The 25,950-nt window shown below is 35.6% G+C and overlaps 3 protein-coding genes across 3 annotated transcripts; 1 reads left to right on the top strand and 2 right to left on the bottom strand.

The window, feature by feature from the left end:
- Positions 1-397: 397 nt before the first annotated feature.
- LOC145098635 (uncharacterized) lies at positions 398-1,603 on the top strand. The gene is made up of 2 exons (XM_079036257.1): positions 398-549; positions 739-1,603. Exons 1-2 carry the CDS (start codon positions 398-400, stop codon positions 1,601-1,603), a joined length of 1,017 nt encoding a protein of 338 aa, XP_078892383.1.
- A 12,644-nt stretch (positions 1,604-14,247) lies between these two features.
- LOC145098636 (uncharacterized) lies at positions 14,248-15,171 on the bottom strand. The gene has a single exon (XM_079036258.1). It carries the CDS (start codon positions 15,169-15,171, stop codon positions 14,248-14,250), a length of 924 nt encoding a protein of 307 aa, XP_078892384.1.
- Positions 15,172-19,784: 4,613 nt separating this feature from the next.
- LOC145098637 (uncharacterized) lies at positions 19,785-20,274 on the bottom strand. Its single transcript, XM_079036259.1, has 2 exons — positions 20,184-20,274; positions 19,785-20,017 (listed from the first exon to the last, which is right to left on the bottom strand). The coding sequence occupies exons 1-2, from the start codon at positions 20,272-20,274 to the stop codon at positions 19,785-19,787; spliced, it is 324 nt and encodes a 107-aa protein (XP_078892385.1).
- Positions 20,275-25,950: the final 5,676 nt, after the last annotated feature.

The following is a 25,950-nucleotide window of genomic DNA, read 5'->3' on the forward strand; positions in this document are numbered from 1 at the left end:
GTTTTAAATCCCTACAAGCCCAAATCCACAAACCTATTTCCGAAGATGACTTGAATAACAATGGACCCAACACTAAGAAAAGAAAAAGGGCGAAATCGGGGTCCAGATCTAATAAAACCAGAACACAAAAAGCAAACTTGTCCAACCTTTCTTTCATTTCCTGTTGGTCTCATTCACCTCCATCTCCAAACCCAGAACAACTTATCCCACCCATACCTTTCCCGATGTTGGGCAACCTGAACCAATCCGCCCCTCCAATTGTGTGTAATGATGCACCATCTTCCAGTGAAATTCGTCAAACTGTGGACATCGGATGTGCTATTGGCATCCAAATTGACCTGCAAGATCCTTCCCTTGATGAGGTCGTCGGTGAAATTGGTGAGATCGTTGGTACCCAATGAATTGTTTATCGCCAAACGTGAGAGTCATCGGTAGGGAGGTAAAGATTGATTGGGTTCGCAGGTTAAAGCATCTCCATAAGGCTAATTTCATCGGAATACAAGAAACACAATTATTGGAATCCGAAAAAATTGAAGTTCAAGGCTGCTGGTAAAACCAAGATTATGACTTTGATGGGGTAAACTTAGTTGGACGCTCAGGTGGTCTAATCTCGATATGGGGTTGGCTAAAAGACACCCTAATTTTCCATTTAGACACCCTATTAGATTTTTAAGGTTTTTTTATTGGTTAAATTTGCATTGTTTTTTGAAAAAGTAAATTGTAAATAGTTTATTATAGGTTGAATTTTAATAAAAGTGTTTATAAGGTGTCTAAGGGGTGTCAATTTAGCAACACCCTTTCGATATGGAACAATAGTTGCTTCAAGAGGAAAGAGGTAATTAAAGCTAGACACTATCTTATAATTATTGGAGAATGGATTGGCATTGATGAGGATACGATACTCTCAAATATCTATGGGCCCCACTCTAGTGGCGATCAAAAACAATTATGGCGAGATTTGCTTGAAATCAAACACTCCAAACTAAGAAAGTGGGTCTTCTTCGGTGATTTCAATGCTGTCAGACAACCGGAGGAACGAGTAAATTCTGCATTCTATCCAGCTAGTGCATCGACGTTTAAATCTTTCATTCAAGATGCAGAATTACACGATTTCAACATGGACGGAGAGAAATACACATACATGGCGAGAGTAGACGCTAAACTAAGCAAACTTGATCGATTTCTTGCTTGTGACTTCCTTGAGGACTTTCCGTCACTGGTAATCACTGCCCACCAACATGAACTCTCCGATGATTGTCCGATCACTATGATCTCATATGCATCTGATTACAGGCCCCCACCTTTCAAACTCTTTAATTCCTGGATGCTAAAAGATGGTTTTGAAACTACTGTCAAAGTTGCTTGGATTAATATTGTTGGTTTCGGTGAACCAGACGTGTATCTTGGCGTGAAATTGAAATATCTTAAGGAGGAGGTTAAGAAGTGGAAAAAGAACATAGAAAAGACAGAGAAGCAAGAGATCTCTATTTTAGATTATATTTATGCAGGTCATACATGCTCTAAATTAACTAGGATATTTAAATTGCATTGTTTGAAACATATCATAGATAGCATGGGTCGGGTTGGGTCGGTTTTGGGGTAAAACCGAACCCAATCCATGTATTTCAGTTTCTGGGTTTTAGAACCCGTCGGGTTCGGTTTTTGGTTGGTTTCGATTTTTGGGCTCTTGGGTCGGTTTCATCGATTTTTGGGTTCAACCCATGGGTTGATGGGTTTTCGGTTAAACCCGTGGGTTTTGGGTTGTAACCCATTTTTCAGCAAATCTTTATAACTTAAAAATGAAATAAATCTAGCAACCTAGATTAAAGAAACTAAAAAAACCATTTCAACACCAACACAACATCAAAAGTATGTTGCTAAAAATTTAGAATAACCAAGTTTAAAAACAACCAAGTTTAACAAGTTTTTTGAAGCAAAAACAAGTAGCAAATAACCAGGTAATAATCTCGGTTTCACTAAAACAACACCACAAGGCACAAGCCATATATTTGGTGTAATTTAGTACCAAAATCCACCACCTTTTGCATTTGACGTATATTACCCTTGACATATGTCACACCCCTGAACCGGAACGACGGAAACGTTCGGGGGCGGGTGACTTCATCTTGTAATATCATAACATGTGTATAAAAATGAAACATATCAATCCATAAATTACATCCCAAAAATAATAAGTGTATGGTGAAAACAAAATACAACAAATTCCCTAAAGTCCAAAGCTGCCAACTTGCTTAACTAGTCCCTGAGAATACAAGTTATTTTGAAAAGCGTCAACATATAAATGTTGGTGAGTTCATAAACATGGTTATATGAAAACTTTACGTTGGTTTGAAAACTCAAGAAAATCCGATATTTTTTGTAAAAATAGTTTGTGAGTTTTGTTGCAAATCTTATATTATAGGATGTGTATCTTGGTTTTATCTTGTTTGAAAAATGTATAGAGGGTGATTCCTTGAAAATCCTGTATTTTCTGTGTCATGAGAAATTGTGGTCTTAAACCCAAAGAGCGAAGTGAGGTGGATAGTACAAATAATCAACATAGTGTTTATACTTTGCAAAACCGAGTGGTATGTATATTCAGTGTAAAAACTTATAATAGTTTTTGTTATTCTCTATTAGAGTCGTTATAACCATATTAATATGACGGAGTGTCTGTCTTGACGTTCTTCAGGCGTCGGTTTCTGAGAAGACATTTGTCACCCTAGACTGCCATGTCTAGCTGTAGTGAGCAGCTCAGGTGTGGAGTGTTAACCCCGTATAGATCTATACACAAATTGCCATTCTCAATCTAGGAGACTCTGGTTATAACTACATGAATTACGGTGTACACTAAGGTAGGTACGGTGAAGGTGCGTCTCACAAGAGCCTTAACGAAAATTTTACGCGAATAGTGTTTTTCATTATTTTAGCGTTAAAATAATGTTGCGAGTGTATATTTTTAACTATAACTCATAAATATTAAAAATGTAATCATTTTTATCGAGAGTGTTGAAATAATTCTTTGTTTCATCGTTGTTATCAAAATAGTCGATTGTTAGCGATAGGTTCACGAGAGGCTCAATTTACATAAAATTGATACTAAGACCCAATTAACATAAAATGTGTCATATAAGGCCCAATTGGGATAGAAGAGGCATATAAGACCTAATTTTTGGTCCAAATTGTTATAGGTGACCCATTTTACTAAGTGATCCAACCTTGGCCCATTTTACTAAGTGATCCGACTTTGGCTCATTTTATACAAAAAGTCATTTTTGGCCCAAGTTTGTTAATTATTTGATTTTTGGCCCATTGTAAATGAAAATGTTATAAAAAGTCCATTTTTACCAAAAATGACCATTTTAGCCCAAAAATACCGAAATTAACAATAAAAGCTCATTTTTATCAAAAATGACACTTTTGGCCCAATAAAACCATGAATGTCAAATAAAACCCATTTTGATCAAAAATCACACTTTTGGCCCGATAAACCGTGAATGTCAAATAAAGTCCATTTTTATCAAAAATGACACTTATGGCCCAATAAAACGTGAATGTCAAATAAAGCCTATTTTTTTTTATCAAAAATGACCCTTTTGGCCCATAAAACTGTTAATGACATTGAAAGCCCATTTTTATCAAAAATGACAGTTTTGGCCCATAAAACCATGAATGAAATTAAAAGCTCATTTTTAGCAAAAATGACACTTTAGGCCCATTAAAACCGAGAATATCAAATAAAACTCATTTTGTTTATCTTTATTGTCAAATATGGCCCCTTTGTATACTTTCTTTGGTTTTCTTGTAACTTTTAACATGTTGAATCTTTCCAAGCATCATAGTGACCCACATAAAGTAACTTGTTTCCTAATATCTTCAAAACTTGGAAGATATTTCGAGTTTATGAGTGTTTAACATAGTTTCATAACATATCACACAACATATCATGAAAATACACACATGCAAGCATAAATACAAAGATTTTACACAAACCAAACTTGTATTCCCCCCTAAAGATGGAAAATCACGAAAACAAAGGGGTATGAAGCTCACCTTGGGTTTTGATCAGTTTTGAAGATGAAGAGGAAGGATGCTTTCGGCCTTGAATGCTCCTTTGGGAAGAGTTTTCGAAACTTAGAGGGTTCTAGAAGTATGATCACGAAAATAAGGTGATTATGAGGGATAATCTTAGCATAAAACGGAATGTAACAACTTGAGTATAGTTATCATCTTACCAAAAGGATGAAACTTGATGAAAACCTCATGAAAACACACACAATCTCATGGTTTCTTGGAGGAAAATGAGAGAGCCCTTGAAAGTTTAGAGATAAATGAAGATGTGAGTGAGAGTTGGGATGAGAAGCGACAGAGAGATGGGTGGTCTTAGCCGATCTTAGAGGGAAGGGAGGAGAGAAATTAAGAAGGCTATTACTTGGTGGTTAGCACCAAATTACCTAGATGCATGTGATGCAATTTTCATGTTTGCATGATACATAATTGTGAGGTGTCACAATTCAAATTAATGGCATATTTTTTTTGAAGTATAACCGAGAACCAATAGCCCATAAAGGATTTCCGGCCCAAGAAGGACCAATACGGGTTTTTGGTCCATGAAGGCTAATTTGGATGAGTCTTCGGCCTAATGGTTGGCCCATTTGAGAATTTGGCCCAATAAGGGATCCAATAGTGATTTGCAGCCCATAAGGATCTAAGAAGATGTTTTCGGCCCAAAAGAACCAAGTTGAGAGGTTATCGGCCCATTCGGGCCCAATAAGAAAGTTTTGGTCCATTAAGAGGTTTCAACCGAGAAGTCAAGGTCAAAACCCAAAGTTGGATGAACAGAGCTGAATGGGTTGATTTTAGAGTTTTCACGAGTAAGTTTTGACTCAACTCAAGTTTTGGATGTATCAACTGATATAGTATTGAAGTTTGGTTCAAATTATCATAGTGTCATATAGTTACACAAGGAACTATCTTGTACATGGATAGGAAATGCTAGCCCTAAGATTCTAGTTGTGACAACATAGAAAGTCAAATTATAGCAAATCATTAAAAAACATGTAATAATATCGTGTTGGGTCGGTTTCAAACCCAATGGGTTAGGTCGGTTTCAAACCATTACATGGAAACTACACTTGTCACACTTTGCATGAGAACCTGCATAGGGTCTCGCAGGTGCTGGGGTGGTTGTAGTGGTTGTAGTGGTTACAGCTAGAGCTTGTATGGTCTAAATGGTAGCAGCGTGAACTGCTACCATTTGCTGCTTCTTAGAAGAATTTGAAGTTTTCCCCCCTTTCCTTTTATTTCCCGAACTCTTCTTGTTGCCTCCTTCTTTCTTGGCTTCTGTATCTGTAGTCTTGGTGCCCTTCTTGTTTCCATGAACATACAACTTTTGAGCTAGACGTTTTGCACTATCAAACGTTTCAGGTTTGACCGCAATCACATTTCCTAGAATTGGGGGAGTTAACCCCCAAATGAGACGTTCGATTTTCTTGCCTTCTGAGGTTATCATTCCCGGTGCCAGTTCGCTGAACCTAGCGATATAGGCTTCAACATCCAAGTTTTATATAGTAAGATTCCATAACTCTTGCTCCAACTTTTGTATTTCCCCACGGGAATAGTATTCAACCAACATCATTTCTTTGAGTTCCTCCCACGAAATAACATTTGCAACGGGGAGTGTTAGGTCATTAACATGACCATTTCACCATGATAGTGCTTGATCGACAAACGTGTAATCTGCGAATTTCCCTTTACTTTCTTCCGGGCATTCACATATTTCAAAGACAGACTCTGTATTCTCAATCCAGTGTTTAGATTTATCACTCCACTGGTTCCGTTGAATGTTCTAGGCTTCGCATTAGAAAAGTCTTTATAGGTGCAATTTTTTGTAGGTCCTTGATTCATTTCATGGTTAGAGCTTCCTGTTCCCTGACCATTTCCGCCTCCATTGTTTCCATTGTGGATGTGAGCCAATGCTGCAGTGACTGCAACCGAAACTGTTGCCTGGAAAGCAATAAAGTTTATACCCGGTTAGGGTGGCGGTGGTGTAGGCGTGTTGTTATTTCTACGAATGGGTCTTCTAGGCATCTTCTTTCATGGAACAGAAGGATGATGAGCACATAATATTTTTTCTTTTTGATATTCCATTATTGTCTAGCGGTTGCGATGGTTCGATTTGTGCTTATAAGTGAAATCATTCAATATTAAGAAATAGTAGAAATAGAAAACATAGCAGATAACAACATCACAAATAAAACACAACACTGTTTCATTAATGATAAGCTTCGCGGTATAATACATGAAAATTTGCCTTTACAAAGGCATATAGTACATAGAGAAAAATAAAATCTGCCAGCATAATAACTCTACAAGTAATGTAGGCACTTAATCGTAGAGTCTGTCCTACATATAATAGTAAAAGAAAAGAGACTCATATAGATAGTGGCGGTGAGTACGACAGATCCTACCTACGATGGGAGGCATCTGTGGGTCCTGCTGTCGAGGTGGATGCGCCCTGAATCCTGGCCAACTGACGCTCAATGACACGTAACTGGGCCTCCAATGCCGCCTGTCTTTCCTGGTATTCCCTCATCACTTCCTGTGTCTGTCTCTCGGCTCGTTCTACGGCGGCTCACATCTGGTCCATCTGATTGACGGTGGCTTGTGCCTGATTGCCAATGTCTCGTGTCCGTCTGACCATGACTGGAAGTGCTCGATCAGCTGGTTCTCTGTGTCTGAGGTCATAGAATCTTTGATCCATACCAAAAGGTGGTCGCATCGCTTGGTGTCGGCTCCACCTCCAAATGTCATGTGCCCACGGGGGCATGGTTCCGTTGGGGCCCATCTTGTGAGCAGGCACCCTAGCCATGTATGGCGGATTGATGACTTCGGACTTCGCGTCCGAGTCATCCTCATCACTCTCGTCGAGCTCCTCCTCATTAGAATCTATCACTGGTGTCGCGAGTTCCTCTTCCAGTTCTTCGGGGTCCTCCATGGGTTCCTCTTCCGGCTCCTCCTTTATCTTTGGCTCAAGCCATCCACCGTTTCCCTGATTGGGGATGTATGGACCAGGATGAAAATCGGCCATGGTGTATGTACGAGAATGTATCAGTATAAGAAGATATAGCATAAAAAAACTCCTATAGTATTTTATTTGTTTATGTTTGGATCCTTATCACTTTTTGGATTTAGAGTTGGTAAGTTTTAGATTCATTGTCCACCACGATCACTCCCAAGAACATGTTGATCGTATTTTGAATAAATATAGTTGATTAGGCTATATTTATCCCTAATATGATACATAACTGCCCGGGTTTAACCGCGATGTTCAAATCCTCTAAAGACTTTTATTGTTTCTTATAGTGACAATACTCTAATATGCACACATAGGTATGTATTTTTATTTTTGTTCAGAGTATTTTAGTCCCAATGTATTTATAGTTACATATCTTGTATGATTAGATATGCTAGTTCACTATAAACATTGCTCTGATACAAATCTGTCACACCCTCGAACCGGAATGACGGAAACGTCCGGTGGCGGGTGACTTCATCTTGTAATATCATAACAAGTGTATATAAATGAAACATAGACAATCAACATCACCATACATAAAATATAACAAGATACATGGTTTGCATCATTGTATCCATCCATAAATTACATCCCAAAAATAATAAGTGTATGGTGAAAACAAAATACAGCAAATTCCTGAAAGTCCAAAGTTGCCAGCCTGCTTAATGAGTCCCTAAGAATACAAGATATTTTGAAAAGTGTAAACATATAAAATGTTGGTGAGTTCATAAACATGGTTATATGAAAACTTTACGTTGGTTTGAAAACTCTAGAAAATCCGATATTTTCTATAAAAATAGTTTGTGAGTTTTATTGCAAATCTTGTACTATAGCATGTGTTTCCTTGTTCTATCTTGTTTGAAAAATATATAGAGAGTGATTCCCAGGAAATCTAGTATTTTTTGTGTCATTAGAAGTTATGGTCATAAACCCAAACATCGGAGTGAGGTGGATAGTACACATAATCAACATAGTGTTTATACTTTGCAAAATTGAGTGGTATGTATATTCAGCGTAAAAACTTATAATAGTTTTTGTTATTCTCTATTCGATTCGTTATAACAATACTAATATGACAGAGTGCCTGTCTTGACGTTCTTCATACGTCGGTTTCTGAGAAGACATTTGTCACCCTAGACTGGCATGTCTAGCTGTAGCAAGCAACTCATGTGTGGGGTGTCAACCCCATATAGATCTATACACAAATTCTCGTTCTCCCTCTAGGAGACTCTGGTTATAACTACATGACTTACGGTGTACACTAAGGTAGGTACGGTGAAGGTGCGTCTCACAAGAGCCTTAACAAAGTTTTTACGCGAATAGTGTTTTTCATTATTTTAGCATTAAAATAATGTTGCGAGTGTATATTTTTAACTATAACTCATAAATATTAAAAATGTAATCATTTTTATCGAGAGTGTCGAAATAATTCTTTGTTTCATCGTTGTTATCAAAATAGTCGATTGTTAACGACAGGTTCACGAGAGGCCCAATTTACATAAAATTGATACTAAGACCCAATTAACATAAAAGGTGTCATATAAGGCTCAATTGGGATAGAAGGGCCATATAAGACCCAATTTTTGGTCCAAATTGTTATAGGTGGCCCATTTTACTAAGTGATCCAACTTTGGCCCATTTTATACAAAAAGTCATTTTTGGCCCAAGTTTGTTAAGTAGTTCATTTTTGGCCAATTGTAAATGAAAATGTCATAAAAAGTCCATTTTTACCAAAAATGACCATTTTAGCCCAAAAATACCGAAATTAACAATAAAAGCTCATTTTTATAAAAAATGACACTTTTGGCCCAATAAAACCATTAATATCAAATAAAGCCCATTTTTATAAAAAATGACACTTTTGGTCCAATAAACCGTGAATGTCAAATAAAGCCCATTTTGATAAAAAATGACACTTTTGGCCCAATAAAACCGTGAATATCAAATAAAACCCATTTTTATTAAAAATGACACTTTTGGCCCATAAAATCGTGAATGACATTAAAAGCCCATTTTTATAAACAATGACACTTTTAGCCCAACCATGAATGACATAAAAAGCCCATTTTTATCAAAAATGTCACTTTAGGCCCATTAAAACCGAGAATATCATATAAAACTCATTTTGTTTATCTTTATTGTCAAATATGGCCCCTTTGTATATTTTCTTTGGTTTTCTAGTAACTTTTAACATGTTTAATCTTTCCATGAATCATAGTGAGCCACATAAAGTTACTTGTTTCCTAATATCTACAAAACATGGAAGACATTTTGAGTTTATGAGTGTTTAACATAGTTTCATAACATATTACACAACATATCATGAAAATACACACATACAAGCATAAATACAAAGATTTTACACAAACCAAACTTGTATTCCCCCTAAAGATGGAAAATCACGAAAACAAAGGGGTATCAAGCTCACCTTGGGTTTTGATCGGGTTTGAAGATGAAGAGGAAGGATGTTTTCGGCCTTGAATGCTTCTTTGGGAAGAGTTTTCAAAACTTAGAGGGTTCTAGAAGTATGATCACAAAAATAAGGTGATTACAAGGGATAATCTTAGCATAAAATGGAATTTAACAACTTGAGTATTGTTATCATCTTACCAAAAGGATGAAACTTGATGAAAACCTCTTAAAAACACACACAATCTCATGGTTTCGTGGAGGAAAATGAGAGAGCTTTTGAAAGTTTAAAGAGGAAGGAAGATGTGAGTGAGATTTGGGATGAGAAGTGAGAGGGAGATGGGTGGTCTTGGATGATCTTAAAGTGGAGGGAGGAGAGAGATTAAGAAGGCTATTACTTGGTGGTTAACACCAAATTACCTAGATGCATGTGATGCAATTTTCATGTTTGCATGATAGATAGTTGTGAGGTGTCATAATTCAAATTAATGGCGTCTTTTTCTTTTTTTTTCTTTTTTTTTTTGAAGTATAACCGAGAACCAATAGCTCATAAAGGATTTCCGGCCCAAGAAGGATCAATACGGGTTTTTGGTCCATGAAGGCTAATTTGGATGAGTCTTCAGCCTAATAGGGCCCATTAGGGGTTTTGGGCCTAATGGTTGGCCCATTTGAGAATTTGGCCCAATAAGGGCTCCAATAGTGATTTATAGCCCATAAGGATCTAAGAAGATGTTTTCGGCCCAAAAGAACCAAGTTGAGAGGTTATCGGCCCATTCGGGCCCAATAAGAAAGTTTTGGTCCATTAAGAGGTTTGAACCGAGAAGTCAAGGTCAAAACCCAAAGTTGGATGAACAGAGTTGAATGGGTTGATTTTAGAGTTTTCACGATTAAGTTTTGACTCAACTCAAGTTTTGGATGTATCAACTGATATAGTATTGAAGTTTGGTTCAAATTATCATAGTGTCATATAGTTACACAAGGAACTATCTTGTACATGGATAGGAAATGCTAGCCTTAAGATTCTAGTTGTGACAACACAGAAAGTCAAATTATAGCAAATCATTAAAAAACATGTAATAATATCGGGTTGGGTCGGTTTTAAACCCAACGGATTGGGTCAGTTTGAGGTACTAAATTCGAACCCACCCAAAACCCATTTTTCAGTGTTTAAAAATTTAAACCCAAACCCGATGGTTTGGGTTCGGTTTCAGTTTCTCGGTTTTTGTCAGTTTTTGTTGGTTTTTGGGTTTTCGGGTTCAGTTTTACTCACCCCTAATCATAGAGCTGGTGGTTCTGTGATTTTTAACATTCATCAACAAATTAATACTCACTCAAAATGCTCTAGTATCTGAGTACTTTAATAAACTTGATGCTTTGTGGAAATTAAGAGTTTGATGGTCTTACTAATCTTACTGAATATACTTGTGAGACTTTAACTAGACTTAATGATCTTTTAAAAATGATTAAACAAATACTTTTTCTATCCCAAAATTATAGTCCATCTTTTCTTTTTGGTTTGTCCCAAAATAATAGTCCACTTCTAAAAATAAATAACATTTTTACCAAAATACTCTCTTATTATTACTTAACCAATTAAACATTTAATGAAAAATTAAATGCAAAGTAAGGATAAAACTGTAATTTTATTGAATAAAGGTAGTGGTAATTAATGTTTCGTTAATCTGTTTGTTTTTTTGTCTGTGACAATAATTTTAACACGCAAGGAGTACAATTTATTAATAGGTTATATGATTCTTTCAATCACGTTAAAAGTCATAATTTGTTAATGGAACCTCTTCACAATATTTAATCAACCTTTGCTTTAGTGTCTTGGAGGAGTCTTCTAAAAAATTGGTTCTATAATCATTAATAGCAATAATGCTAAAACTTAATCCTTAGCTTTTAATAGTAGAATTAATGACCACATAAAAAATAGTAGAATTAATGACCACATAAAAAATAAGAATAGGAATAGGAATGGTAATCTTCAATGTAAGAATTGTCGTTTAAAGGGATATTCTATACAAAAATATTTCAAATTAATTGGATATATTAAAATTTTAAACCAAAAAATGAATCATCTATTCATATTAATTTTAATAGAATCTTTTTCTAGAAGTAGTGTCAAGAGTAATAAGTCTAGTCAACCTATAAATACATCTACAAAAAAAATTGGACCCAGAATGCAACAATGAGACAAACCCATCAATAATTTCAACAATTGCCCATGAACAATTTATGTAATTTAGTCTTGATTAAAATAGAAAATAGTTAATTTCAATATAATCTCTATCTTGTGGATGTTGGAGATTGAATCTTATTAGTCTTTTCTTCTCCTATTAATATAGGTCTTTTGTTTTTTCTAATATAAAAACATAGGAATAAATTATTTTCAAAATATCAACATATCAAAATTCTATATACTACGAGAGAGAAATTGAAATAGCAACAGAGTGTATTTCAATCAATCATGAATATATAAATTAAAATTTACAGTGTCTATTTATCATGCGTGGGAGTTGGATTTTATGGTCAATGTTTGGGGGTAAAAGGGTATTTTAAACTTATAATATTTAATAAACTAACATAAACTTTATATAGCAATCATTTATCAAAGAAAATGTATTATGATGATTTATTTTAGAATTGATTAAGCAGAACCCTATTATAGTTTACCAATTGAAAATGGAATAAAAATGTGTATAAATTAGCAAATAAATTGATATTAAGAAAAAGTAATTAAAGCATTTCAAGTGCTACTCGGACGGATTGATTTGATGGTTGGGTGTTATTTTCAATAATCTTACGTTCTAATAAAACCATGGTAGCTCTAATTAAGATCATGAATCGCATGTTTCAAAAACAAAAGATATACCAAACGAATAATCTACATCATATGAGTAGATAGAAAAAGTTTGAAACATAAACATGGAAATGGAAATCAACATTCAAAAGGAAATGAACACACTGAATAATTAAACATAAAGCTTATTCAAAGGATGAATCAATTTCATCCCAACTAAACCATACCACCAAGTTTAGCTCCATTCCCATCCCCATTGTTTCCACACAACGCCATACATCCTTCAGCTCCAAACCAAGCTCCAATGGCAATACCAGCACCTTGCATCCATGCTCCAATTACGGTCTCAACACCTTGAATCCATGCTCCAATGGTAGTCCAAGCAACCTGCATCCATGCTTTCAGCTTATCTCCACATCGGTCTTTGAACATAACCACATCCATATAACCATATATGACCCCCACAACGATAGATCCAGCCAAAGTAAGACGTTGTCCAAAAATCTTCTTTTTTTGGTTGTGGTTGTGGTAGAAGAACATAAATATGAAACCCGTCGCAGCTACGTTCAACGCCAACCACCATAGAAAGTTCCTAAATCTTACAAGCCATACCAGAGACCTAGGACTTTTCTTTAGAATGAAGATGGAAGCGTCAACCGCTAAAATGCATACTTCTTCCAGAAGGGCCGTCACGTTGAAGATCAGATAAATGGTGTACAACTAATCCGAGGTGTCGCCGTCGCCGTTCGTTCCCGCTTTATAGCGTAATGTCACGGGATGAATCTTACGACTAGTCTATCTCGTGTGTGACTTAGTTTGTCTTTGACTAAGACAGGCTACTTCAGCGATCTTTAATGTGTTAACGAAATCGGAAAGAAAGAGACTAACACTTCAAGAATAAAAAGCATGCTTCTTTTTTAAGAACTGAATAGATTAAAATGACTTCTCATTGGTCTCTACAAATGAGAACTCCTTCCTATTTATAAGGACATTATACCTCCTCATGGGAAGTTTCTAGGTCCTGTATATTCTCGACTATTTTAGAGCGTTCTATCAATATCTACATTATCTTTTCAAGACTCCATATTATGATACACTATTCTATAATGTTCTAGATATCTCTAGGATGTTATGATATTATCTAAGTTATTCTTGCATGATCTAGCATTTTCTAGATTGTTCTTTGGTCTTTCGAGTCATTCTAGTTCCGTCTAGTGTCCTCTTAATTATTTTGGAGACTCCTCGTGTATTCTTTATTATTCCAACATTTTCTACACGGTCCCAGAGACTTCCAAAAACTTTGTCCGTGACACCTTCCCCTACTTAAACCCTTGACGTCCCCGTCATGTCTTTTATACATATGTTTCGATCTTGTCACGAAGCTTCTTCGTTTCTTTTCTTTTTCTTCAAAGTATCTCTTCGAGTAAGGCGTGCTTTTATTTCTCAACATACCTTGAATCCTACTTCTTTTCTCATCCTTGTAAAATCTTGAGTAAATCTTCAAGTGGGATATGGATCCCTGTTCTTTCGAATGTGTCTCGTTTACTCGAACTTCCCTTTTTCGCTTCATATTCTCCTTGATCTTATTACTCCGGCTATAACACATCTACATATTTCCTTCTCTCTCGTGGAATTTATGAAATTTCCTAGTTGAAAGGGTTCGAGCTTTTGTCTTACTTCTTTCCAAGGGAATGATATAGATCGTTGATCCGTTGGTTATACGCATCGTGTTGTCTCTTTCGAACGACCGAAGACATATCTTATCTAGGAAGTCCATTCCTAGTACCATGAGATAATCGTCCAATGGAACCACTATCAAGTCAATGGTTCCTTCCCATTCTGAAATCTTCATGGGTATTCCACGAGAAACTCCAAGGATCGGATTAGATGGAGAGTTGGCAACCTTCAACCGACCTAACTCCTTTGTATAATGAATACCCAACTTCTTGGCTTCCTCCTATGCGATAAAATTATGTGTTGCTCCGGAATCTACTAACGCCTTAGTGTTCCTTGCATTTACTTTGGCTTCGACGAACATGAGACTCCCTCCTTCATTTTCTTCCGTTTTTGATGATTTTCTCTTATCCTTCGATATTGACTTTAGAAAACGCATTGAGCTTATTTGTGCTTCGTCTTCTTCTTCTTGCAACACCATTGCGTAGAAGGTCTTTTTCTTTGGGCAATCTCGGATCAAGTGAGCATCATCACATAGGTAACACTTGACCTCCTTCCGTTCTCCTTTTTTATTTCTTCCTTCTATTTCTTTTCCCTTCGAATTCGAAGGTTGGGGTGCGTATTGCTTTGCATGTGATTCCAGTGTTGATTGATCTCCGGCACTAGTTTTCTTAACCGTGGTTTCTCTTCGAAATTCCATTAGATCTTCTGCCACGACGATAGCTTCGTCAATATCTCTAACATTTCTCCTCTTCATCTCATTGTAATCCCAGGATTGTAGTCCATTCATGAAATAGAAAAGTTTGTCTATCTCCTGCATATCGGGTAAGTCTAGCATCAAGTTTGTGAACTCAACTATGTAGTCTCGGATGGATCCAGTATGCTTTACCCCACGAAGTTTCTTCATCGCTATGTCTTCATCATTGTGTGGGTAGAATTGTCTCTTAAGTTGCCTCTTGAATTCTTCCCATATGTATATGGTGTATAATCCTTTTTCAATGTCACCATGCTTCCTTTGCCACCATAGGGCTGCACTCTCGCGTAGATAAAGGAAGGCTGTATCTACCTTCGTCTTGTCGTCCTTCACTTGACTAGCATTGAAGTAGCATTCCATTGACCAAAAGAATTCGTCAAGTTCTTTAGGGTTGCGTTTACCTCCATACTTCAATGGTTTGGGTGCTTCTGTGTGCGACAATGTTTTCTCCATGACTCATCCGACTATTTCTACCTTGCATAATTTTACTTCAGCTTCTAATGCGGCTACCTTCTCACACAACTCATTTCGCAAGGTGTTGATTAGTCTAAGGACTTCTTCTGTGATGACACTTATGGAGTCCTTCATTCCATCAGTGGTGTCATTCGTATCTCCCATAAACTGCTCGACGGTATCCTTCCACTCAAGGATCTCACCGACGTTAATCTCCACCTTTGTAAGCTTGTTTTCTAAGCTCACCATGGCATCTACCGATTGGTCCCTCTTCTTTGACTTCCTTCCTTTCTCCTCGACTAGAGGGTGAATGTTTACGACTTCACTTGCTCATTCCATTGTTTATAGTCTCTTGCTTGCTTGAACCTATCTCTGATACCACGTGTCACGGGATGACTCTTACGACAGTCTATCTCGTGTATCACTTAGTTTTTCTTCGACTAAGTCAGGTTGCATAAACGATCTTAAATGTATTAACGAAATCAGAAAGCAAGAGACTAACACTTCAAGAATACAAAGAGTGCTTGTATTATAAGAACTCAATAGATTACAATGACTTCTCGATGGTCTCTACAAATGAGACATCCTTTCTATTTATAGGGACATTACACCTCCTCATAGGAAGTTTCTAGGTCCCATATATTCTCGACTATTCTAGAGTGTTTTATCAATATCTACATTATCTTTACAAGACTCCATATTATGATACACTATTCTATAATGCTCTAGATATCTCTAGGATGCTTTGATATTATCTAAGTTATTCTTGCATGATCTAGCATTTTCTACATTGTTCTTGAGTATTCCGAGTCATTCTAGTTTCATCTAGTGTCCTCTTAATTATTTCGGAGACTCCTCGTGTATTCTTTATTGTTCCAACATTTTCTACATGGTCCCATACTTCCAGAAACTTTGTTTGTGATAGTAGGTTGCAGTCACCGATGGTCCGACGAAGGGATCAACAACAAAAAGTTGACATAGTTGATCAACCATAAGTATCAGTAGCTCGAAAGAAAAAATGGAGACTCGAAAGGAAAAATGGAGAAGAAGGAAGAATGAGCTGAAGAGAATTAATTAAGGAGTTTGATTCGAGAGATACCTAACGGGTTTGTATATATAGACCACTGACACACACAGAGACAAAATACATCACACCTTTTTCTGTTGCATAATGCTTTCATTTTTTTTCTCATAAAATTTTTATTATATAAAATATGGAGAATGTCATTTTTGTACATGTTTTTATTTTGTCGTTATTGATGTAGCAAAAAAACCAACATTGTATCATACTTTGATTGTTATGAATGCCCAAGAAACTCATACATACTCATTTTCACATTATTCAGTTTTTTACTTTGTTTTTATTTTTTTCAAAACCCAACCTTTTTTATTGGCCCGGTCCAAAAAAATGCTTAGTTGTATATTAGACTAGGCGAATGTCCGCGCGTTGCGCAGAAACACCTATATAGTTGAAATCTTTACAAATATATGTTTTCTTAAGTATAACAATAACGTTGTTAAATTTGATATAATAATTCGTATACGAAATTGATATAATATATTGATTATTTTGAATTATATCATAATATATACGTCTATTAAAAATTATATAATGTCAATCGTTTGAATGACCTCTATCCCCGCTGGTTACTCATAAATGAAAATAAAAAATAATATATAGTTTAATGTTATTTGTTTTTATTATTTAATTTTTTAAAATTTATTTGTTTAGCATTTTAATTTCTCTCATTGTAATTATTTAAACATCAAAAATTATTTTTTGTTTTTAAAGGTAACAATATAATCGTTTATATAAAGTTAGTTTTAAATATTGTTATTGTAAGTTATGTTAAGCTACTTATTTGAAAGTTTAAATGATTATAAAAATATCTTTAGGAAATATTGTAGTTAAATTGATATTACAATTTACTTTTTTCATTTAGCACTGCAATTTATCACTTTTAACTATTCACAAAATATTATTTTGGTTTTTTAAGTGAAACTTAAATTTATATTTAAGTTGACCATATAATGTTAGAATTAAATTAACAGTTTAAGTACTTTATCCAAACTATTCAAAAGTTGTAGCTTTAAACTGATAATGGTTTACATATAACATCATATTAAATCTAATAAATTAAGTATAATATGTTAAAAATTAAAGACATAACTTTATAAGTAGAAGTAAATATATTATTTTAATATTAAAATTTATTTTATTTATGATTACACTTTAGGTTTGATATTTATTTAACTTTATTAACCAACTTATAATCATTATTCGAAAGACACTACAATTTGTCACTTTTAACTATTTACAAAATATTATTTGTGTTGTTTAAGTTGAACTAAAATTTATATTTAAGTTAACCATGTAATGTTATATGTAAATTAACAATTTAAGTATTTTATCCAAACTGTTCAAAAGTTGTAGCTTTAAAATAATAAAGGTTTACATACAACAACAATTTAAAATTAATAAATAAAATATAATACGTTAAAAGTTAAAGACATAACTTTATAAATAAATTAAATATATTATTTTAATATTGAAATTTGGTTTATATATGATTACACTTTAGGTTTGATATTTATTTAACATTATTAACCAGCTTATAATCATTATTAGAAAGAAATTGAAAAGTCATGGGAGTTTCAAATGCATGAGATTCAAGGAAAAATTATAGCTTTATAAGATACTAGGTGAATGCCCGCGCGTTGCGCAGAAGCATCTATATAGTTGAAATATTTACAAATATATGTTTTTTTAAATATAACAATAATGTCGTTGTTAAATTTGATATAATAATTCGTATACTAAGTTGATATAGTATATTGATAATTTTGAATTATATTATAATATATACATCTATTAAAACTGCATAATCTCAATCTTTTGAATGACCTCTACCTGCGGGTTACTCATAAATAAAATTAAATATAATATATGGTTTAATATTATTTATAGTTGTTGTTATTGTTAAATCATTTTTAAAATTTATTTGTTTAACGTTTTAATTTCTATCAATGTAATTATTTAAAACATCAAACAATTTTTTTTTTGATTTAAATGTAACAATATAATTATTTATATATAGTTATTTTTAACTATTGTTATTTGTAAGTTATTTTAAGCTACTTATTTCAAAACTTTTAACGATTATAAAAATATCTTTAGGAAATATTTTAGTGAATTGATATTACAATTTAGTTTTGGTATTTAGCACTTCAATTTATCACCTTTTACTATTCACAAAATATTATTTGGGTTTTTTTAAGTGGAACTGAAATTTATATCGAAGTTGATCTTGTAATGTTATATTTAAATTAACAATTTAAGTATTTTGTCCATACAGTTCAAAAGTTGTAGCTTTAAATTGATAATGGTTTACATACACCAACATATTAAATCTAATAAATTAAGTATAAGATGTTAAAATTTAAAGACATAACTTTATAAGTAAAAGTAAAAATATTATTTAAATATTGAAATTTAGTTTATTTTTTTTATTACACTTTAAGTTTGATACTTATTTAACCTTATTAACCAATTTATAATCATTATTAGAAAGACACTACAATTTATCACTTTTAACTATTTACAAAATATTTTTTGGGCTGTTTAAGTTGAACTAAATTTTATATTTAAGTTGATCATGTAAGGTTATATTTAAATTAACAATTTAAATATTTTATACAATTGATCAAAAGTTGTACCTTTAAAATGATAATGGTTTACATATAACATATTAGGCCTGATAAATTAAGTATAATATGTTAAAAGTTAAAAACAAACTTTATAAGTATAAGAAAATATATTTTTTTAATATTGAAATTTAGTTTATATATGATTATACTTTAGGTTTGATATTTATTTAACCTTATTAACCAACTTATAATAATTATTAGAAAGAAATTGAAAAGTCATAGGAGTTTCAAATGAATGTGGTGAAAGGAAAAAATGCATGGGAGTTTCAAATGAATGTGGTTCAAGAAAAAATGCAAGCTTTATAAGTATATATATATATATATATATATATATATATATATATATATATATATATATATATATAATGAAATGATAATGATATAGATATAGATATAGATTTTCGTTGACATAAATAGCTATTTAAACATTTTTAAACAAAAGAAATTGGTATAGAAACAAACTAAAAAGAATGTTATTTATTATAAAAATATAAAAGATATGTAAATATATATTACAAAAAATGATTAGGGAACGATAATATATAGCAAAGTATCTTTAGTTTATAAGGTAAACAAATGCATTAAAATATTTATGTTATGATCTTAAAAGTGTTATGTAGTATTTAATAGAGGAAATGACATTCTAAGAAGTTTTGGAAATTGATCTAAAACAATCCCTAAAAAAAGTGTTATATTTATTAGGGAAATGACATTCTAGCCCTACAAAGTTTCGGAAATTGATCTAAACAATCCCTAAAAAAATTATTGCTTTATTGGGGCATAAAATAGATGTTGATATGTTTTTTTTGTCACTACTGCCTAATATAACAAGTTCCATAAGCTACATCAGCTTTGTTGTGGACATTTTGTGTTGTTGAAACCTTCCCAAACTCAAAATCGAGTGTCTATGTAATCGTCTTTTGTGGAGGTAGCTTGTCTCTAGAGCAGAGCTTTCCGATATTTTTCACGATGAAGTAATTGGCTAGAAGTTGGTCTTTGTTGTCATCGTTACAATAGTCAGCCACAAGCAAGCTTTCAAATAGTGTCAACATGATGTATTCTCCACCTTCTAATTTGGCGTGTAATGCTCCTTTCAGGTGACCCGTAAGGATTCTACTGTATGCCTCTTGAATGTTGCCTAAAGGGTAAATCAACGATTATGTTTTTGAGTTATCCTAATTTGAACATATTGGTTCAAGAAATTACATAGAACGTCGGTAGGGGGTATCTGTTTGTGAAGGTGAGGCGAAGATTAGACCCTCCTTGTCGTTTCTAATGCACTAACTCCTCCCTTGAACCATTACTTGCAGCGTAAACATGGTGTTGAGATTCATCGACTCCACCTACTCTTTCTGTCTCACCGCCCACTAGATCGACCCAAACGGATCTTTCCATCTATTATAATCCTAGTAATGCACATGGTACACCATTAATATCACATGAACTTCAAGATTGAAATCTCCCCTTTATCGTTGAGAATAAAAGCTCTGCCTCCATCAATGTCGCCTATCCTTAGGAAGAGAACATATTTACTACCGTCATTCTTCCTCTTTTTAAATCCTTAGTCGTTGCAACGTTGTGTGTTGTGGTGGACTTGGTGATAGCTGAAGAAGAGGTTTTTGAGTAGCGTATGGAGAAGCAGGCGAAGATATTACACGTCATTATTGGTTTCCTCTCCAGCGATAAGATTTGATCAGAATTTTTTTTTGTGTTTTTAGTTATTCGAACAACGAAGAATCTTGAAAACGGGTAAGGTGGTAGGAATTTCTTTGTTTTCTTAGTAAATCATACTAACCTTGGCCCACAACAAAGCTGATGTGGCTTATGAAATCTGTTATATTAGGTAGCAATGACCAAAAAAACAGTTTGACATCCACTTTATGCCTCCATACAAAAAAAAAAAAGTTTTGGGACTGATTAAACCAATTCCTAAAACTTCGTAGGGCTAGAATGTCATTTCCCCTATTTAATAATTAATATTTGATGGTGTTAAGTCCATTAGCATGACCTATACAAAACGTCGAGACTACTTGGCAGCACAACACGCCAACATTGTTGGACAACACATCATGATAGCATTGCTAGGTAACCTTGCCACACAACACACTCTAGCCCTTGGTTAGCTTGGTCTGAATTGATATGGCCCAAAACCCGACCTAACTGTCCTTGATTTAGCCATATAAATAGAACATCACCTCATCCATGAGGAGGATCCTCTATCCTCATACATGATCCATCACTAAACATATCTCGCTCATTACACCAAGATGGTTCTCATTGGCTAAGAGAAACCATCTCATATAATATACCAAACTAACTAGATCGTCAGAGCCTGCTCCTGGGGCACAGTCCTTGGGGTAGTTCTGATCATTTTATTCTCTGATGGCAGCTCAGGATCTCATCGTGGACTCACTTACACCACTCCAGATCTATGTTCTGATTCGAATCAAAGAACATATGATCCGAATACATGTTACATCCTTTGGCACCATCAGTGGGACCTCGAGCGAAACAACCCTTGTTGCCCAGGTTTTTTAACCTCACCATTTAAATGATCTCTATAGATTCGTTCTTCATACTTCAGCTCTTCAAAGATCTCTACATATTTGTTGTTTAGAAGCCTCATCTTCCCAAAAGACCTCTACATATCTTTTACTTCAAATGTTTTATTTCCTAAAACCCATCTCTAACAATTTCATCCAAAATAACATTATAATATCAACAAGTATATAGGTATGATTCTTGGTTTCTATCTCTTAAATTTTGTGCTCCTTCCTCTATACATGTTTCCCTTATTTTCTAAATTAGATGTACGATATGGGATAATTTCAGATGTTTACATAGGCTAGCAATAAGCAAAAGACGAGTCATGCACTATAAGTGTTAGGTTGTCATACAACCGATCGATGGCAAAAACGTCTGGTTATGCGACGTCATCATGGGTTACAATCATTTGCATACACAAAACAATACAAAAATGAGATGAGGGAGCACTACCCGGAGTTGTTTCCCGATGCAGCAGACTTCGAGGATGAGGTCTAAGACAAGTGGGGGAGAATTGTAATGCCTGGTTCCTGGTATGCATTTAATTATAATTTATTCACTTTTGTAGAGCAACTTAACGAGTTGGGAGCCCCAAACTTGTCGAATAGCTACCAGAATTGACGCGGGATTTTATGTCACCTACTCGACAAGTTGAGAGCCTCAACTCGACGATTAGGGTTGTCGAGATGAAACTTTAATTTCGGGGTTTTACACCCTATTTAAGCATCCTAATCCCACTTTCTGGCCTCATTTCCAGCCTCCAAGTCCCAAACCCTAGATTCAGAAAACCTAATGCATTTGTGAGCTTGTGAGCCATTTTGAGTGAATCTTGGTGTGTTTTGAAGCTTATGAAGGAAGGACAAGCTTGGAGATTCAAGAAGAAGCTAGTAGATCCAGAGACCCCATCTCATTCTCATCATTTTCTGGTAATCAAGTCTCAAACTTGCTTAGTAACTTCTTAGATCTCTTTATTATCACTTTATTGTGTTTTTGGTCCAAGAAGCTTGATCTTTGGGATATGGACGTCCCAAGTGAGTAAACCTTTAGATCTAGAATCGTGGAGGGCTTTCATGGCATAAAGGTGCAAACTTTATGGCCATTGAATCCCCATGCAAGCCATATGGTGTCATTTTGGCCTTTTAAGCTCCAAAAGGCCATGCATGTGGAGAAAGGTGGAAGCTTTACGTGTTCATGTAGTCTTTAGGGTCTAGATTTCTATTTGTAAGCTTTAGTTTGGAGTATGGATGGCTTGTGGACCAAGATCTAGGTCCTAAGGAGTTAGGGTTTGAGCTAAACCCATTAAGTAAAGGTATTAACAGGTAAAGTTGGAAACTTTACCCTTAAAAGGACATTTTCAGTATACATGAGAAGTATGAAGCTTAGATCTGAAGAGTAGAGGCTTAAGCCATTAAGATGGCCCAAATAGACTAAGGAACTCGACGAGTCCAGAGAGGGACTCGACGAGTTGTGTCTTTAACATCCGGATTCCCAGGTATATTATTTTATTCTTTTATATTGAATTTTTGGAGAGAAACTTGGCGAGTAGGAGCCCTGACTCGCCGAGTAGGATCGCGATTGGAGTGGTCTGATTAATGAGGGACTCGGCGAGTCCATAAGTGGACTCGGCGAGTCCACGCTTTTTAATGAAACCCTAATTTTTCGGGTTTGCACCCTATTTAAAGGCCCTTATGGCCGTCATTTGTGGCCACCAGTCCAGTGAGAGAAACCCTAGAGTGCTGGAGCGTTTTGAGAGAGAGAAGAAGCCATTCTTGACCTTTGTGGTGTTGTTTAGCAAGAAGAAGGAGGTTCTAGCCAAGGGAAAGCAAAGGAGGTTGCTATTCTGAGGATTTGAAGCTAAGACCATATCATTTGAGGTATTACTTCGACCCTTCTTCTGTTTTGGGAAAGATAGATGGTTTTAGGGTTTCTTGTGCCCTTGTCTAAGTCGATTGGAGGTCCAAATAGTTCCATCTGGTGATGAGACTTTGGATCTGGATCCATAGAGGTCCAGAGAGTCTTATTCTTCAAGCTTTATGAAGAACAATGGAGGTCATGACCTTGGGTTAAGGTATTTGGGGCTAAATCATCATATATGGTCATATGGTTGTTGCATGTGCATCAAGATTGAGACTTTACAAGATTATAATGCTTGGAAAGGCCATATCTATGGATTAGAGGAACAGATCTGACCTCAGAAGGTCATTTGAGTGAGTGCATGGCATGTACTCGCCGAGTCCATAGGAGGACTCGACGAGTTGAGTCGGGTTGCCCCGCGACTCGCAATCTGTGTCGACTCGTGGAATTTAGGGTTGAATCAGTGAGTCAAGGGAGAACCAGGGGCGAAGAGGACATGCGTGTACTCGCCGAGTCACCTTAGTCTACTCGGCGAGTAGGGCAGCTGTGATCGTTGACTTTCGTTGACCTTTAAGATTTCGGTCAACAATGGGACTTTTGAGTCAAGGAGGGGTAAAATGGTCTTTTACCCTTCTGAAGGATCATAGGAGGGGGTTTAATCTAGCCTTTGAGAGCCATTATTTATTGAGGATATTTTGCATGTGATTAGGCGGGGGCTAGACCAATAGATTCGTGTGCGAGATCATCCGAGATACCCGAGGTGAGTCTTCTCACTATACTGTACCTGGAAGGGTACCTATGTGTGACCGGAAGGTCTGGTATGCTATGAGATATATGCATTGTATGCTATGAGTTGCCTGTTTCGTATGCGCTATGTATGTGATATGTATGCTATGCTTGATATGGGCTGGAAGGCATTGTGATATGGGCCGGAAGGCATTATGATGCGGACCGGAAGGTCGACACGGGTAGGACCGGAAGGTTTACCGGGTTGGGACGGAAGTCCCCTGAGACACATAGACCAGAAAGGTCGTGTGGAGTATGGCCTGGAAAGGCATATGTGTGTAAGTGGTATATTGGGGAACCCACTAAGCTTCTTGCTTACAGTGTTTATGTGTAATGTGTTTCAGGTACTAGTGAGGACCGTGGGAAGGTGCCCACATGACTCGTACACACACAGGCGGATTTAGATATGTTTGATCTTGGGATTGATATGTTTTGTATTATGACCATGTTACATTGGATTCTATGGTTTGTCTTGAATGAAATTATGTTTTAAAGAAATGAAAAAATTGTTTTGAAAATTTACGTTGTTACAGTGTCGATTTGTCCCGATTCTGTACAAGGTAGAACTCGACGAGTCTGTTAAGGGACTCGACGAGTTGACTCGTTCTATCATGACTATGAGTAGCAAGGGAACTCGGCGAGTCAGGGGGATGACTCGACGAGTTGAGTCAACTCGGATTGTTGACTTTGACTTTGACTGAGCGCGGACTTTGACTTGGACCTTGACTTCGACCAAGGTTGACCCATGAAGGGGTCTCAATATAAGGAATGACATCTAAGGGGTTGTTTTGTATAGGTAGTGAGTAGAGCCGGTTTCAAAAGCAGAGACGTTCAACTACTTCACTCGACATTTGAGGTGAGTTTTCCTCTAGTAGGATTGGGTCGAAGGCACCAATGCCGACGTTTTTATGTATGTTAGCATATGCCGGACTTAGGTTCGATGGCAGGGTTAGCCCGATGCATGATATATTTACGGACTTCGATTTGATGTTGGCGCAAGTCCGAGGAATGTTTGTATGCTTTATGTCTTCGTGATTCTTGCATGTATTTGTTTATGTGTTTCGGGCTTCGCTTCGATGTCGAGGAAAGCCCGAGGAATGTTTAGCTTATATGTTATGTGTATGTGTTCCCGGCTTCGGTCCGATGCTGGGGCAAGCCCGATGAATGTTTAAGCTTATATGATATGTTTATATGTTCCGGGCTTCGGTCCGATGTCGGGGCAAGCCCGTTGAATGTTTATATGTTTATGTTATGTTTTTATGTTATATGTTTGTTGATATGTTATATTCATACCGGACCTCAGTCTAATGTCGGGCAGGGACCGATGCCGAGTAGGGCCCAATGTTGGATTCGTATGATGTCGGGCGGGTCCCGATGTAACGTGCAAGGCCCAATGTATGTTATTATGTGATTATGTGCATGATATGTGGTTGTTTGGGGTGACTCACTAAGCTTTGTTCTTACAGTTTTTAGTTTTGGTTTTAGGTACTTCTGCTAGTAAGGGGAAGAGCTTGGGATGATTGCTCGTGTTTACAGTTTTTAGTTTTGGTTTCAGTTTTGGACATGTGATTTTGATATAGTGTTTTGATATGATATTTTGAGATATTATCACTTATGTTTTATGATATGACTTTGATTACTATGGTTTTATTTCTAAATTAAAACGAAAATTTTTGACCGTATTTTTGGTATGTTTCACCAAGGATTGTGAAGGGAAGGCATGGATGAAATCAAGGGGCTAGGGACTCCTTATATAGTTGAGGAAATTTGGTGCTAAGGCTAGGGTTCAAGGGATAAGCCTTAGATTCCCTTGCTTGGTGACCAAGCAGCCCAATCCCTTTGTCCAAGGGGCCTTGGATGAAAACTCTTAGGCTTGACCTAGATTTT

The sequence above is a fragment of the Lactuca serriola genome, chromosome 4 (genome assembly GCF_051521515.1).
Source record: "Lactuca serriola cultivar US96UC23 chromosome 4, Lser_US96UC23_V15, whole genome shotgun sequence".
In the NCBI taxonomy this organism is placed as follows: Eukaryota; Viridiplantae; Streptophyta; class Magnoliopsida; order Asterales; family Asteraceae; genus Lactuca; species Lactuca serriola.